This window comes from Fistularia commersonii, chromosome 12 (assembly GCF_037954325.1).
Source record: "Fistularia commersonii isolate RoL2024-O1a breed Wild chromosome 12, RoL_Fcom_v1.0, whole genome shotgun sequence".
In the NCBI taxonomy this organism is placed as follows: Eukaryota; Metazoa; Chordata; class Actinopteri; order Syngnathiformes; family Fistulariidae; genus Fistularia; species Fistularia commersonii.
In genome coordinates this window covers 5,059,666-5,076,339 of record NC_141295.1, presented here as the reverse complement: position 1 = coordinate 5,076,339, position 16,674 = coordinate 5,059,666, and the positions used below count along the sequence as shown (strand labels likewise).

The 16,674-nt window shown below is 54.9% G+C and overlaps 3 protein-coding genes across 4 annotated transcripts; 1 reads left to right on the top strand and 2 right to left on the bottom strand.

The window, feature by feature from the left end:
- Nucleotides 1-152: 152 nt before the first annotated feature.
- Nucleotides 153-5,621, bottom strand: ptp4a1 (protein tyrosine phosphatase 4A1). Of its 2 annotated transcripts, none has more exons than XM_086156562.1 (6): nucleotides 5,465-5,621; nucleotides 2,097-2,814; nucleotides 1,931-2,023; nucleotides 1,400-1,530; nucleotides 1,045-1,119; nucleotides 153-974 (listed from the first exon to the last, which is right to left on the bottom strand). In XM_086156562.1, the coding sequence occupies exons 2-6, from the start codon at nucleotides 2,199-2,201 to the stop codon at nucleotides 857-859; spliced, it is 522 nt and encodes a 173-aa protein (XP_086012688.1). In that variant the 5' UTR covers nucleotides 2,202-2,814; nucleotides 5,465-5,621; the 3' UTR covers nucleotides 153-856. The 2 variants fall into 2 exon arrangements, with proteins under 2 accessions (XP_086012688.1, XP_086012689.1); XM_086156563.1 differs by having other exon boundaries at nucleotides 5,479-5,613.
- A 1,041-nt stretch (nucleotides 5,622-6,662) lies between these two features.
- lgsn (lengsin, lens protein with glutamine synthetase domain) lies at nucleotides 6,663-10,331 on the top strand. The gene is made up of 4 exons (XM_086156561.1): nucleotides 6,663-7,215; nucleotides 7,302-7,920; nucleotides 8,360-8,526; nucleotides 9,002-10,331. Exons 1-4 carry the CDS (start codon nucleotides 7,192-7,194, stop codon nucleotides 10,193-10,195), a joined length of 2,004 nt encoding a protein of 667 aa, XP_086012687.1. The 5' UTR covers nucleotides 6,663-7,191; the 3' UTR covers nucleotides 10,196-10,331.
- Nucleotides 10,332-10,747: 416 nt separating this feature from the next.
- LOC147228447 (uncharacterized) lies at nucleotides 10,748-16,306 on the bottom strand. The gene is made up of 4 exons (XM_086156559.1): nucleotides 15,826-16,306; nucleotides 13,398-13,562; nucleotides 13,199-13,323; nucleotides 10,748-12,971 (listed from the first exon to the last, which is right to left on the bottom strand). The coding sequence occupies exons 1-4, from the start codon at nucleotides 16,264-16,266 to the stop codon at nucleotides 10,994-10,996; spliced, it is 2,709 nt and encodes a 902-aa protein (XP_086012685.1). The 5' UTR covers nucleotides 16,267-16,306; the 3' UTR covers nucleotides 10,748-10,993.
- Nucleotides 16,307-16,674: the final 368 nt, after the last annotated feature.

Here is a 16,674-nt window from a genome sequence, read left to right as displayed (position 1 = left end):
AATTCTGTGTACTCCTTTGAACAGTATCTTTTAGTACTACAACTTCTTGTATCGAGCATCTTAAGTACCCCTCCCCTGACAACAGTGTTGATGCGTTCGAGTAGTACTGCTCCCCGGTACTACCTCAGAGAAAAGAAGGCCACTTTGCCGGGTTCCTTTTTCAGTGTATCATTTTAATGTTCGCTCACGGGTCGGTGAACGGGTACAACTTTGTCGCTCAAGGTACTAAATCACACATCCATTGATAGTATAAATAGCCAACTAATAATAGTACACATTTTCAAATACATAAAATCATCAAGTATCCAAGTCTTAAGTTACGGACATCAAATAAAAAGGCTTACAAAAGATGGCAGACGCTGGAAATCCAGTTTGAACACAAACTAAAATGGAGTCGATCACATTTTGACACGGCAGTTAATTAGTAAACAAAGAGTAAAGTAAAGTAAAGACGTTCCTCCGCCTTAAAGGGGCGGAGTCTTCCTGCTCCGGACCAAGGCAACCGTTTTTTTTTTTTTTTTTGTTTATTTGTTTGTTTGTTCTGAGTAGAAAAATCAAAACACCTTCTCCCGAATGCCAGGGGCGCCGCTGCCCGCCGCCGGTCTGCGAGGCTGTAAGGCATCTGGAGATGAAGCGGGTCGGGAGGACGGCGTCCGGAAAGACGGGACGCCGCCTTGAATTTCGGGGAAATGGGGGGGCGTCTTTTCTAGCGAGCGCGTTGTAAACGGAGCGGACAAATCTTTAAATCCCGGTTCTCACGACTGATATTTGTCACCTGAAGGAGGGCTTGACTTTACTTTCCAAAGAAAAGGACGTCGACAAGATGGTGGCGGCGGCGGCGGCTCGGGGTCAGGCTCTACTGGATGCAGCAGTTGTTGCGATGGCCGTTGGAATCTTTGAAGCGAAGGCGCATCTTTGGACGATATTTTTCCAGGTAGAAGAGCTGCTTGCTGTTGAAGGCTCCTCGACGCTTCCTGGGAAGGACACGGGGCCATCAGATGGCGCCGAAACGGCGCGGCGGAGACGGGACGACGGGGCACTTACTGTCGAATGAACTGCACGGCGTCTTCGTACTTCATCCCGCACTCGATGAGGGCGAGCGCCACCAGAACCGGAGCTCTGCGGAGAGAACGCCGCCGTTTTACTCGTCGAGATAATCCGAAGCCTCGCGGGCCTTTGACGGACACACAGGTAGTAAAGATAGACGCGGCAGCGCAGTATCTTCAGTGTTTGTTTCAGGACTGACTTCAACTTCACACTCTGCTGAGCTCCACATACAAAGGAGAGAACTCCCCTGGGGTGTGTGTGTGTGTGTGTGTGTGTGTGTGTGTCCAGGGTTGAGGCTTCTATTTATATTCCTGGCCGTCAGACCAGGAGGCACCTGACATGAAGAACCCACCTCCCCAGGCCTGCCACACAGTGGACAGCGATGCAGCAGCCGGGCTCTTCTCTGAACTTCAGCTTCAGCAGGTTCAGCCAATCGTCGACGATCTGGTTGGAGGGCGGGGCCCCGTCGTCGAACGGCCAATCCTGGAGGAGAGGAGGCGGGGACACGGCGTTGGTCGTTTCTCGGAAACCCCGACAAATGTCGCTCGCCTCGCTTCTTCCCGTACGTCGCCACCGGGCGCTCGTCCGCCATTGGGCGGCAGAGCGCTGACGCAACGCCGCGACTCTCGACGCTATTTATGAAAGATTCGGTTATGTAACAAGTTACGTAAGGAAACGGAGACGGATCGGCCCCCGAGGACCATCGGTCCGGGAGACAGAGCCTCTTTGTGAACCTTCAAGCTTCAGGTCGCCATATTAATCCGGCGTGCGATTCCTGTCCATTAAGCTACACGTTTTGCGACCGCTTCCAGGTTCGCTGCATCCAGACACATCCACAACTCGCGACCCAGAAGATCGATAACCTTCTGTGGCGCCGACTCACCAGGACTTGGATCCCCTCTTTGACCACGAGGGTGGCGTCGTAGGTAGCCTCACACACTCTCACCACGGTGGTGACGCCGTACTTCTTCAGCTCCTGCGGGACGTCAGGCGTGTTAGCGACGGCGTCGCGGAGAAGACGACGACGAAGGGGGAGGTTCTCGTCTTACCTCGATGAACTTGTTCAGGGTGGCGTTGGTGGGGTTGTGGGTGATGAGGAACCTCATGTTCTTGTAGGTGATCTCGACGGGGGCCGGCCGGTTCATTCGAGCCATCGCGTCGGCGAGGGAAACAAAAAGAACGGAACCGAAAGATAGAGGGGGAAAAAAAAAAAAAAACAGTTCTTCCGCGGAGCGAAAAACACGGATGTAAACAGTTAAAGTCGGAGGGGACGCCGGACAAAAGCGTCCAATGATCTTCCGGCTTCTTCTGAGGTCGGCGAGGCTTTTAAAAACAAAGCGAGAAGGCGGCGAACCCGGGGCGGACGAGAGCGGGCAGACGATCGGAAAGAAAACAACTCAGGACCTTCTCCTTCGCGGCGGAACAGAAGAAAAGGAGGGGGAGAAAAAAATGAAAGAAAGGGAAGGAGGGAAGAAAAAAAAAACAGAAAAACAAGGCCGCTTCCACCTTGATCCTGGCCAGGCGGAAGCCTTCGGGGGGCAGTGCGCAGCGGGTGGAGTTACCCCATCCAGGCCGAGTTGTCGCTGGTTCTGGGAGGCGTCCCGGGCCCTGCGGAGCGTCGGGGTCCTTCCTGTGGCTCAAGTGCGCGGGGTCGACGGCGAGGCGGGCCGTTCACTCGTCTGCATAGGCGGCGTGCTGAGCCTGGCAGTAGTCCCCACTGCCCTTCAGAAACTCCATAAATGTGTGACCCAGAACACCACAGAACTGCTGCGGAACAACCAGAGGACAACAAGAAGCTCTCAAGTCGCCGCACAAAGACACACAGCGCTTCTGTTCGCTCGTTATGAAATCATCCAGGGGATCGGTCTATTTCCTGGAAGGGAGGGCCGCCTCGGCCATGGCAACGGCAGAGATAAACACCTCGCGAGACTTGAATGTTCGACGTCCGCTCAGGTGGGAGTGCGAGGGGGAACTCATTCAGTGTGTGAGTGTGTGTGTGTGTGTGTGTGTGTGTGTGTGTGACAGCTGTCGGCCGAGGATATTAAAAAACAGGAAACTGTTTACTGCCGGCTCAACACAAACACTATCAGCGACGGACGCGCACGAGCTGTAATCGAATCAACCGCAGGATACACGCCTGAGCTGGCGCGCCACGGCTTCACAACACCTCGATGCGAATCGAGAAGTGATATTCTGTCACGTGGAGAGAGACCCAACTGTTTTACATAGATTCAGATGTGCGGCGCCATGACCCCGGGGTCCTTCTGGCCACGCCCACTTTATTACCGGCAGCCGGTTGGAAGGAGACCAACTCAAATTTAAACCTCGTGACACTTTCTGAATTTGGATCTGATCACGGGGCCGGACGGCCTTATCGGCTAATTCATCGCAGGAAGTTGTTGGCTCTTTCCACACGGGTGCGTCTTTGCCGGCGGCGGCGCTGCTATCGGGCGCTGGGAAACGGACGCGTTGCCAAACAACAACAAACCTGGTCTGCTCCGCCGCTTAGCTAACCCGACCAAAAAGCTGGTAGGACGGTGGAAACATCTCAGACCAAGGCACCGACTGGAGACGGACCAGGTGTTGAGAGCAGAGACCCGAGAAGGTCCGATCCAGACTGTCGCGCACACCGATGGCTCGAACCCGACCGCCTCACGTGGAATAAATCGAGATAATCACGCTTCTCGGTCACACCCGCAGTCTGACCTCAAACATCTCCAACAGGTCTCCACCTCCTATCGCTTCAAAAAAGAAAAGGGGAGGGGGGGGGGGGCCTCTTCCTCTGCACCGAGAACGAAACGGATTTATGTAATACTTATAAAACCCCCAGATTCACCGCGCCGTCACCCCCTCCGAGCAGAGACGGTTCTTTTCCAGCCTCTCGAGCCGGTTCTTTCCAGATTCAGATGGAGAGTCTGCAGCATCGGTTACCCAACCTGAAGATCGAGCCACATGAAACACGCCGGGGGCTTCTGACTCCCCCGCCCCCTCCAGACGTTCTGCCTCTCAGGAAGGCCACCGGAGAAGATTAAGGGGGGGAGAAAAATGGAAACATACCTGTCAGGGCGTTACATAAACTTTGACTGCAGTGCTGTTTAATATCCTGACTAACGGCTGCCGGAGTACAATGGGATTCGTGCGTCATTCCTGACATCTAGGTCATTTCTGTGGAGCAACAGGAGGCAGGAGGCCCTCTGCCGGGACGCCGCTGATATCATCGGCTGACTCACCCCCTCGCCGCCCTCTTCGGGGCCTTTAAACCCTCCGAGTCCGGTTGCACGGGGGAGGAAATGAAGGTTCTTTAAACCTTCGGGGAGGGTTTACGGCAAGAAACGAGTAGTATAGGGTTTAGCGCCGCGGCCAAATGGGCCTGCAACCAAATGGGGAGGGGGAGGGAGGCAAACCCAGAAACCTCGCCTTCTGTTCACATATAAATGTCACCCTTTAAACAAAAAACACAAAAGCGTGACCTTTGCAGATTTACTTCCTGGTGAATTCCCAACTCCTTTCACGTATCTTGCAAGAAATGATGCACTTTCCCCCCTCCATTCTTCGACGAGCAAATAGATAAGGATTAAATCGACAAACCACGGGGAAATTCATCACCTCGTAATATAACCGTGAAAAATACAAACAGGTTGTTCGATTTCTTGCAGGGTCTCCCTCGATTTTAGTTTTATTTTAACCGAGTTTTGGATCCGAGCGGCGGCAGCTCCGGCTCCCGGCGCGCCTCGCCTGGAAGCCGGCGTCCAGATGCCGGCGAACGGCAGACAAAGAGGGGCGTCGATACGTGGAGACAATGAGGGAAAAGAAGGGACGGAAAATTAATTAACCACAGCGGGAAAAGGGGGATGTTTTCTCGGCCCTTTGTGTGGCGGCGCCGGCCGCCATCATCCGGAGCCCTGAAATCACCTTTACGCTGGGGGTGACGAGCGCTACGCCTCGCCGGGGGCGACCTGTCCGGAGCGTGTGTCGACAGGGGCATGGAATATGGGGTTTATCTGACCTTTTCCCCCCTTCGTCAAGATTATAGAATAATAATAATAATACTAATGATAAAATAGTATAAATATGTCAGTTGCTAGCAAGGGGGAGGGGGGCAAACTTCCGAGTCGCGCGAGGGCTAGCTAGAACCGGACCGCGATGCTAGCGGTTAGCGGCTAACCGCAGCCGACATTTCGAAGGGTAGAAAATTAAAAAAACAGCTTTAAATTCACACCATGAACCACGAAGTGCGGGGTTTAACACCTTTAAGAAACTAAATCGTCAAAATACGTCGAGGTTAAGGGGAAATTAAAGCGGGGTTTCGTCGTTTTCAGTTTTTTTTCCTACCCCCCCCCCGGAGAAAAGCGAAGGCCAGCCGACACAAAATGGCAGCCGCGCCCCCCCTCCCGGAAAGCAAAGCAGAAACACTTACTGGGATATGCTTACTCATTGAAGATTGTAACTTAATCATACAGCCGGTCCCCAGAAAAAGGTCAGAATATAAAAACGGCTCTCCACCATGCAGACGGTTCCTTGTCTCTCCGAGCGGAGCCGAAGTCTCCTGGACTCCCGGGACATCGCAAGCCGGATTAAACGGAGCGCTAATGCGACTTCCGGTGGAGGGATTTTCAAAATAAGACGCGGGAGGCGCTGTTACTAGGCAGAAAATCCGTAGATGAATCTAATTGTTTATTTATTCATATATGTATATTTTTATTTCTTGTTACAATCAAATCTTTTGTTGTATTACCGGACTCTTTGGTGTAAATCGAAGATCAATTAATACGGAAGATTTTCACAACTGCACGATTAAACGACCATTTGAATGTAAAATACACACGTTGGCAGGTTCATTGAAATTAAAATTAAAAATAAAATCGACATAAAGGTTTAATCACATGTCATTTAACATTTCCAAAATGTATTACCGGGTTTTTTTCCACCTGCGACAAACATGGAAGTGTCCCAGTTGACAGCGAGGTGTAAACGGAAAATTAACGTAAATAGTTTCTTAGTTAAAAACACTTTAATATTTTTTATCATTATTATTATTATTATCATCGCCATTTTTTTCTGTTAGCGTGACTCGACACGCCCGGAATCTTATTGTGAAAGGACAAAAAAAAAAAAAAAAAAAATTAAAATTAAAAAAAAAAAAACAGAAGAGCGGGGAACCGAGGAACCTGCGTCACTTCCGGTATGGCGGCCTGACGCAGGCCGTCAAAACCCCACCCTGCTTGGAGAGGCGCTTCTCCCGGACGTCCAGCGGAATTCCTCCCAATTCCCCCAAACCTTGCGGCGAATTCTTCACTGGGTTGACCTTGATTGGGCTGAATAAACAAACAAGAGCTGCAGATGGCGGCGAAATCCAAGCCTGCCGGGTCCTGTGTGCATTTCTGCAGCCATGTGTTCCTTGCACAACACATCATAAAATAGTAATCTAATGCATCTGCAGCAGCAGATAATAGCGCTAAGCTATTATGGTCTCCGTTTTTGTCGGGTGAATAGCATCTTTGCCCAAGGAGACGTCGAGAACGCACGCGCGAGGAGAGAACCGGCAACCTCCGGGTCGGAAGGGCGATTAGCGCTCCATGTTAGCGCCCAAAACATGCAGGAGGTTCATAAATTGTGCAAAGGTGTGAACGGTTATACGGTGCAGGACAAGCATCGTAGAGAAGATCCCGGATCGTGATCTCCGGTTTGGGGTCGACTTTGCGGGGAACCCGCGGCTCCCGTCGGGTGAAAGGCTTCGGGAACGCCGCTGAACGCGACGTCCTCTTGCGCTCCCCTGTTCTCTCTCAAAAAAAAAGCCCTTTTTTCCCGCTCCCCATATCCTTCTGGAAGGCCAAACAGAGCCGCTGAGCTCGGCACATTCGCCCGGCGCCGACACAAAGGCGTCCGTGAATGGAGCGGCGGCGGCAGCCAATGAGCTGAGGGCAGCCGGGCTCCGGTGTCTCGCGGCAGCCGGCGGCCGCCAGTTTCCAGCCGGACGACCGCTCGCGCTCGCGGGAGGGGTCCGAAAAGGGGGGTGGCCAAAAGGAATTTTCTAATCCGTCACCATTGTGCCAATTGTGTATAAAAATTAATGTGCGGGTGAAGTTCCGACTTCACATGAGGGAAATCAAATATCAGAGTTCATGAAAGAGTGAAAAAGAAAGAATGAATGACTCTGAGGACGCCAAGGTAACAGCGCCGCCTCTAACCTCGCTTTAATCCGCAGCTACGCTAAGCTATGCTAACGCCATCTGGCGGCGTCTCCTCGCTTTCAGGAGGACCGGAGCCTGGACCAGATCGACGGCACGGGGATGAGCCTCGCCAACAGGAAGGGCGTGAGGGTGACGGGGAAGTGCACGCCGCCGCCGCCGCCGGACTGGGCCGCCGCCCGCGGTCCGTCCATCGTGCACTCGCCCGCCGCCCCGCTACCCCAGGACGCCCCCGCCGTCATCTCCATCGGCCAGCAGGCGCGCAACCCCGAGGTGGACCGGGAGCCGTCCAGAGCGCCCTACGGCGAGGCGGGAGTCCCCAGGCAGACCATGGAGGAGCTCAAGAGCATCCTGCGGGAAAGTCCCGTCGTCGGCGTCCGCGGGAGAGACGACGGCAAACCGGGGAGCCCGTACTCGTACCTTCACGGGAGTAGCGGCGGCGGTCGGCCCGACGGCCGGCGGGACGACACGACCTCCCGCAGGGTTTTCAGCACCTTCAAACCCCAGTGCGACGCTTCCAGAAGGGGGCCCAAGTTCAGAGAGAGCAGCTCTATTCAGTCGCCCCCCAGCGTGGATTCATCCAGCTCATTCAGGGCTGATGCCAACACAAATAGGCAGCCTGGACTTCGGGGACACTCATTCGCCGGCGGCAGCTCCTGGAGAGACACCGGAGCGTCCAGTACAGGTCAGTGCGGCCAACCAGAATCCGCGCCCCCTCCACGCGCCCGAGGTCGCGCCTTACGCCAAGCTTATTCAGGGGGATACGCTAAAGTGAGGGCATCTTTTCCAGATTTGGGGTCGGGTATGCCTCCGAGCGTTTGGCCTGCTCTTCTTTTTGTTTGGACGTCTCTTCTCCGTGTTTTTGGACTTGAAACCGGAGTAGTATCCGGTTGTACCTCTATGTCTTTTCTGCTCCAGGCCCTTGTCCACGTACTTTGACCAGAGTAGTACCCCGTTGTACCTCGGTGTCTTTTCTGCTCTAGGCCCTTGTCCATGTACTTTGACCAGAGTACTACCCGGTTGTACCTCGGTGTCTTTTCTGCTCCAGGCCCTTGTCCACGTACTTTGACCAGAGTAGTACCCCGTTGTACTTCCCTTTTTTGTTTTTGTGTCCTTCTCCGCAGATCATCTCAACGAGAGCCCCGAGATCTCCGGGAACCATCGGTTCATCTCCGACATGGAGCAGATCAAGCAGCAGATCGCCCGGGAGAACATCAACTTCGTCCGCTTCGAGGCCACCGACCTCCACGGCGTGTCCAGGTCCAAGACGGTCCCTGTCCGCTTCTTCCACGTAATCTTCCTCTTGTTTCCTCTTCGAATTGCGTCCGACGGATTGGTTAGAAGCTAAATATTCAAGGGGAGGCGCAGAACGGCACCTCCTGCCTGCGGGTTCTTTGGAACGTTGGCCATCGGGGCGCAAACAAGGTCCCGGGACGCGCCCTTTTCGCCTTTTCGGTGGCCCCGGTCCGGTTCTTTCGCCCTTAGAGGTGTTTTAGAGGCCCCTAGTGGCTGGCAGCTTGTTTGGGGTTTCAAGGTACAAACTTCAGGAAAGCCTCCATTTGTTTTTTGCTCCCTGCTGGTTGCTTCTCTTTGGTGCACTTTCAGAGCACATCCCAGAGAGTTCTGGCTGACAGCTGCTTTGCTGGCGCCGCACATGTTTCCAGATTGGTTCCTTTCAGACTCTCTCTGGTGCTTTATTTTGAAAATCCGCCGCTTTTGTGCTTGACTTCCGGTGGAATCTCATGTACCCCCGAATGTGTCCGCAGGAGAAGGCGGTCTACGGGGTTCCCATGCCGAGGAGCTACCTGGAGCTGACGCTGAGCCCCAAGAGCAACGAGGTGGACCACGCCAACACGGCCAACTTCAGCAGCGACGTCCTCCTGATCCCCGACCTGTCCACCTTCAGGGTGCTACCCTGGGCGGAGCAGACGGCGCGAGTCATCTGCGACCCGTGCACGGTGACGGGCAGCCCCTTGCGCACCTCGCCGCGCCTCATCGCCAAGCAGCTCCTGGGCCAGCTCCAGAGCCTGGGCTTCTCGCTGCACTCCTGCTTCACGTACGAGTGCTGCGTCCTGGGCGCGCCGGACCGCATCGGACCCAAGACGCTCCTGTTTCCGGCCACCACCCTGCTCAGCAACCACGACCTGCCCTTCTTCCAGCAGCTGGTGGACAGCATGTACTGCATGGGCGCCGACGTCGACAGCATCGCCTCGGCCAGCGGCCCGGGCCAAATGGAGATCAACTTGCGTCCGGAGTTCGGCATCGCCGCCGCCGACAGCGCCTTCACCTTCCGCACCGGCATCAAGGAGATGGCCCGCAAGCACAGCTACATCGCTAGCTTCTTCACCGACGACGGCCTGTACAACGCCGGCGTGCTCTCCCACAGCCTGTGGGACGCCAACGGCCGGCGCAGCTTGTTCCACACCGGCGACAAGGCGGGCGACCTGTCGGAGATCGGCAGGAAGTGGCTGGCGGGGCTGCTCACCCACTCGGCCGCCCTGAGCTGCCTGATGTCGCCGGGTCTCGGCTGCCGCAGCCACATCGCCAAGACCGTCAAGGACCCCAAGCGGATGCTGTACGCCACCTGCGGCTGCAACGACAACAGCAGCTCCTTCAACATCAAGTGCCACGGCGGCAGGGAGACGCACATCGACAACAAGCTGGGCTCCGCCATGGCCAACCCCTACATCGTGCTGGCGGCCACCGTGGCGGCCGGGCTGGACGGGGTCCGGCGGAACCTGAGCTTCGAGAGCGGCCTGAGCCGCGCCCCCAGCCAGCAGCGCGAGTTCGGCATCCCGGTGAAGCTGGACGACGCCCTGGAGGCGCTCGGCGACGACCACGTCATCCGCAGCGCCCTCGGCGAGCCCTTCGTCCAGTACTTCATCGCCATGAAGAAGTTCGAGATCGAGACGCAGGAGCTGGACGACGAGAGGAACAAGTGCCTGGAGTACTTCATCTAGGACCCTAGAACGCTTGAAGAGAAATGCTTTGATTTACGTTTTTTTTAATTTTATACTTTCCTTTGACGGTTGGTGGCTCATACCCTGCTTGTTATTGCACAGACGTGGACATTTTCCAGATGTTTCCAAATAAAGGCGTGAGTCTACCCTCGCCGCGTGAAGCCTGGTTCATTCTGATGATCGCTAATGCTAATGCTAATGCTAATTGTGACGGCGAGCTTCCATCTCATGCGTCCACAAAACAAGCCCCAAGCGTTAAGATGAGGTATCTCCAACTATCGAGTCTTTGGCGGCCAAATAGGTGGAAACCAAAAAACGGGACGCAACGGGAGTGTACATGTCTGGTTCCGGTCGTGGTTTCCTGTGTTTGTCGGGACTCCGGAACAGGGTTCTGGAAGATCCGGAACATCCGGAGGAACCCGAAACGGCCGTTCATCGTGTTCATAAAGAGAGCGCGTGGAACCAGAACCCCGAGGTTTTAACACCAGAACCTGAGGAACCCGCTTAGAACCAGTCTTGGTAAGGATACATTGATGAGTACGCAGATCATTCACTCATTCATTTATTCATTCATTCACTCATTCTCTACCCCGCCCTTCCGACTCGCTGTCCGACCGGATCCCTGTCGAGGTTGGGCCCAAACGGGTCGGCCGTCAATCGCAGGGTCCCATCCGGAGACATCGCGGACTCTTTTTGCGCACCTTTTTGGACCTCGTGTGGTCGGACGGACCAGGAGAACCCGGAGAGAACAAGGTGGTTCCAAAAGAAGAGTCCACAAGGTCAAACCGGCAGGGCGGTCTACTTGTTTTTGCCGATGAAGTTCCCGACGCGCTGCATGAACCGTCCCAGCTTTTTGTCGACGCCGCTTTGCGCGTTGGCGCTCGTGTTGCCGGCGTCCGGCCGGCTCTGGGAGGAGTTCTGGTCTTTGTCCGTCGGCGTGGCGCCGGCGGTCCTCTCCACGTATCTCTCTTTGGTGTTCAGCAGGTACTCGTAGCGGCTGTAGGCCCGCTCGCACCTGCTGTGGTAGGAAACCGCCGCCTCATCGTCCGGGGCGACCCCAGAACCCCGGTCCGGCTCCGCCTCGGGATTGGACTTCCTTTTGCTCAGACGCTGCGGCGTCAACCGGCCGAGAGCGAACGGAGACTTGTGCTTCTCGGTCTCCGAGGAGCCGCCGATGGAGTTCTGGGACCTGGAGAGGCTTTGCGTCCGCGAGTCCGGCCTGCCCACGGACGAGGCCTGGGCGCTGGGCCGGGTCGGGCCGAACCCCAGCGAGCTCGGGAGTCGTAGCGAACCCTTTCTCTGCAGCGACTTCTCCTCTTTTTTTGAGGCCTTCTTTTCGTCCGACGCGACGGTCTGGTGCACCTTCTGGCGCAGGGAGTTCTTCCTCTGCAGCCCGGCTTCTTCTCGCGGCGTCTCCGCAGAATGAGCCGTACCCTCCGATGGAACGGACACTTTGGGCGCCTTCGGAACCGTTTCCGTGTCGCCGGCTTGATGTTTCTTGGAAGTGACGGAAGCCGAGCTTCTCGGGACCTTCCCGATGGAGCCGTGGTTCGGTTTGGTTTTGTCAGCATGCTCCGAGGGCGCGTTCGATTTCTCGTCTTTCTTCTCCCTGAGCGAGGCGGCGTCCGAGGTGTTGACGCGACCTTCTTTCTCCTCCGGTATTTTGGTCAATGACTCCAGTGCCCTCGGGTGATGCGCGCCGAGCTTCGGCGGCGGGTTGGCGGGCTTACCGCAAGGATCGGCCGACGAGGACGTCTTGGACGGAGGCTCGCGCCGGTCGTAGGCCTGCGGCGTCTTTGGATCCGACCCCCCTCGGGCGCCATCAACTTCCTCGCTTGGACAACCGTCTCTGACGTCGGTCGATTCCTGGGCCTCTCGTATGCTCAGCTCCAGTTCCGGGGTGCTCTGTCTTTTGTCCGGGTTCCTCAAAGAGGACTTCTTGGTTCTGTCCAGAGTCGGATACATGTTCCTCAGAGCGTCCTGGTTCCGCCGGTGGCCGCCGTAGTCCTGCAGGCTCAGTCGATTCTGCCTGAGCTCCTCCAGCCGGGTCTTGATGTCCCGGGACCTGCTGTGGATCACCTGGTTCTGCTGCTCGTTGAGGCCGGTGCGGCTGCTGTAAGGCGAGGTCAGCGGCGATATCGCCTCAAAGGACGGCGCGTCCAGGAGGTTTTCGCCGTCGTTCAGGTAGGCGTCGATTTTCCAGCGGTGGAGCGACGTCTCCGAGTTGAACGGGATCAGGTTCTGGTCCTGGCCGTAGCGGATCCGGTGCTTCAGGATCTGCTGGGACGCGCGGCTCTGGAACATGGCGTCGCCGGCGCCCCTCAGGGGCGACCCTATCCTCTCCGGAGTGGCCGGCGGTCCGATGTCCCGGGTCCCCATCCTCAACCGGGTCATCTTCTGCAGTTCGCCGCCGTAGCTGTGGCCCCGGACCAGGTTCCCCATGTCGGCGCAGTGGGCCTGATGGAGCCGCTCCTGCATGCTGAAGCCCTTGGTCATCATGGCGACGGCGTTGAGCCTGTCGTCCTGGGCGCCGCGGGCGCCGTGCAGGAGCCTGGATTTGTTGTGGATCTGATTGAGCGACAGCTGGCTGGACGTCGGGGAGTGCAGCGCCGCGGCGCCCCGGAGGCAGCGCAGAGATGGTACCTCCCTGGAGACGGCAGGAGGCGCCACAGATCGGGCATACAGCCGGCGAAACTCCTCGTCGTAAGAGCCCACCAGCTGACCCGTGACTACCAGGACCATGCTGAGGTTGATCTTCTCGAAGGACCAGGTGAAGCTGAGAAGGAGAGGAGAGGCGAAGCTTCAGTCCACCGTTGTATCCATGACCTCGAGGTCCTCGAGGTCCTCGAGGTCATGGATACAACGGTGGACACCATGGATACACCGTTGTATCCATGACCTCGGGAACCTCGAGGGATACAATGGTGGACTGATTAATAGTTCAGTTAAGCCCCGCCCCCTGGTTCAGCAAAGGTGCCGGGCTAGAAAGGGATCCAGACTCACCTGTAGGTTCCAAACAAGACGGTCCTGCAGTCGACCAGGATGAACTTCTGCTCCAGACCGCCGTGGAACTTGGCGCTGGATTGGCACTGGTACTGCTGGCCCTGGACCGTCCGGACTCGCAGGTTCTGCCGGAGAACCGGAGGAGCGTTAGCTAGGCTACAGCGTCGGAACGCGTCTAGAGCGGGCGGCCGGGGGTTACCTTGAGCTCCCGGATGTTGATGCCCACGCGATGCAGCATCGCCTGGAAGCTGTTGAAGTTGGCGTCGTCCAACAGGATGTAGACCACCACGCCCCTGAGGGTGGCGCTGATGATCTCCTTGAAGATGTCCACGTCAGTGAAGATGTCCATGGCTATGGCTATAACCTGTACGCAAGTGCAACGTTGAGGTATCACGGGAGGAAAATGCTGTACTTTCTACATCAAATACGTTATAGAAATATGATTTAAAAAGCCACTATTTTATTTTATATGTTGATATGTTGTAAAAAACCTGCTGGCTTGTTTAATTAAGCCACTGTGAGCGTTAGCATTAGCCAAGCAACGCTATCAAGATGCTAGCTAGCTCGCTAACATCAAGTCGTCAGATGCGTTGATGGTTAGAAAATGCAACGACCACAGAAAAATAGCCAGTGAGGCCGAATTAAAAAAAAATCAAATCAATAAAAAAATTAAATAAAACAATATAAAAAAAAAAAAATAATAATAAAATAAAATAAAATAAAAGCATAGGCGCAGTGGAAAAGGTCAAACATGATGATATCCAAAAGATGACGTCCAACCAGGAGGTGAGAAAGAACCGCTGAGTCTGCAGTAAACTAAATGTGTGTGTGTGTGTGTGTGTGTGTGTGTGTGTGTGTGTGTGTGTGTGTGTGTGTGTGTGTGTGTGTATCTGCTGCAGCATGTTTTACCAGATACAGATTTTCATAAAAAGGAGCGGCTCTGAGGAAAGAATGGCAGCAGTGAGTCACTCCGAAAGATTTTATGGCGTGGAGTGACTAACACACACACACACACACACACACACACACACACACACACACATACTTATTTGTGCAGATAGCAAAATATGCAAATAGCCTGAAAGTAATGCAACGTTGCGAAAAGACTACAACACGTGACCATCCAAGCTAACAGGAAATCTCAATCCCAGACAGGAAGTTGTCTTGAAATGCCAAAATGTGTGTGTGTGTGTGTGTGTGTGTGTGTGTGTGTGTGTGTGTGACTCCTGTTCAGCGTCTTTTCAAACCCGTTCCTACGGGTCGGGGCTCGGAGGCCCGGCGGGCTGGGGGCGGGGCTAGGGGCGGGGCTATGGGCTGGGGGCGGAGCTTGTTGTCAGTAGGCTGTCAATCATTTTCACCGCGTCCACGGTGAAGAACGGCGCAGAAATGTCGCCGCGCCGGATTCCGGCGCCGCCTGATGACAACCTGACCTCCGCCGTCCTGACCCGGGGTTGCTGTTGCCGTGGCGACGCGGGTGTTTTCTTTGTGTGGTGTGTTTTTATGAAGCGGCGATGTAGAAGTTAAAAAAACAGAAACACCAGTGATGAAGGAGAACCTGTTTCATGTTCTGTTGTCTGACAGGAAGTGTGTGTGTGTGTGTGTGTGTGGGTGTGTGTTTGCGGAGAAATGTGACATGCATATGTGTGATTTGTGTCTGCAGTAAAGTATGGTGTGTGTGTGTTTCTGTTCCAGAAACACATAGAGTTTGTGATCATGTGTGTGTGTGTCTGCATGTGGTGTGTGTGTGTTTTGAAAAATACAGTTTGTGTGTGTATGTGTGTGTTTTAAAAAAATTCTGTGTTTCTGTGTGTGTGTTGGATGTACAGTATGTTTTTTCGTGTCTGTGTGTGTTTCTGCATGTTTTTCTGAGTGTGTGTGTGTGTGTGTGTGTTTCTGTGTTTTTTTGCAAGTCTGTGTGTGTGTGTGTTTGTCTATGTTTTTCTGAGTGTGTGTGTTTCTGTGTGTTTTTTGTGTGTGTTTCTCTGTGTTTTCTGAGTGTGTGTGTGTTTGTGTTTTTGTGTGTGTGTGTGTGTTTCTGTGTGTTTTTATGAATGTGTGTGTCTTTCTGTGTGTTTTTATGAGTGTGTGGAAGTGTGTGTATGTGTCAGTTTTTTGTGTGTGTGTTTCTCTGTGTTTTTTTGAGTATGTGTGTGTGTTTGTGTTTTTCTGAGTGTGTGTGTTTCTGTGTTTTTTTCAAGTGTGTGTGTGTGTCCGTGTGTTTCAGTGTTTTTCTGAGTGTGTGTGTCTTTCTGTGTGTTTTTCTGAGTGTGAGTAAGTGTGTGTATATGTATGTGCGGAGAATGAAGTCAGACTTGACGAGACAGCATCGCTTTGAGAGCATGTCCAAACACACACACACACACACACACACACACACACACACACGTGTCACATGACCCCGTCAGCTGATCCCTGATCAAACACGTCGGAACTCGTGGTCAGGATCGACAGTGTGTGTGTGTGTGTGTGTGTGTGTGTGTATTTGCCCCTCACACCCTTCAAATTAAGTCGGCACACGCACATTCTGTATCCGTAACCTAGCAACCAGGCGTCGGAGACCACCGTCCCTCAGCCTGGGGACACAAGATGGCCGCCGGAATCCCGCGCTGCGATTGGCCGCCGCTCACCTGCCGGGCCTCCTGCACCTGCTTGCGGACGACCTCCTTGATGGTGGGCGTGTTGATCCTCGGCGGCTGGAAGAGCAGGCTGATGCTGGTGTCGTCCTCCAGGGTCGTGACCTCCGGCCAGCCCAGGTCCAGGTCCGGCACCTCCTCGTCCGACGCCGCCGGGAAGTAGGTGGACGGCGGGAGGTCGCCGCCGCCGCCGCCGCCGCCGCCGCCGCCGTCGCCGCCATCCTCCGGCGCCGGCAGCCGCGCGTTCCTCAAGATGAAGTCCACCTCCTGGTCGGAGAGCAGGTGGCTGAGCTGCTCGGCGCGCAGGAAGTCCTCGTAGGCGTCGCGGCCGCCGCAGAGCAGCGCGAAGACGGCCAGGCGGTACGACTCCTTGTAGTGCGGCTGGACGTAGGGGGTCGAGTCGTCCTCCTTCAGGGACGACACGCACGACGCCATGATCTCGGCGAGGAGGTCACATGGTCGAGTTGCGGCGGCGGCGGCGTGCGGTTTGAGCCGGCGGCCGGCTGTGCCTGCTACACATTCTGCAGGAGGCTCCGCCCACCTGAGCTCACCTGGCTAACAGGTCTGGAGCGGGTTTGTTTGGCCTGGGCGTGCATGTACGTGCATGTACGTGCATGTGTGTGTGTGTGTGTGTGTGTGTTTGCATAAGTCTGTATGTATATGTGTGTCCGACTCATTTATTTATATGTGTGTGTGTATATATATGTGCTTGACTCCATTTGATAATGTATGTGTGTGTGCGTGTGTGTGTGTGTGTGTGTGTGTGTGTCGTCGCCTGAACAATCAGAGGGCGACCATCTTGATTGCAATGTATTGATCAAATACCTCCATTGATACATGTCT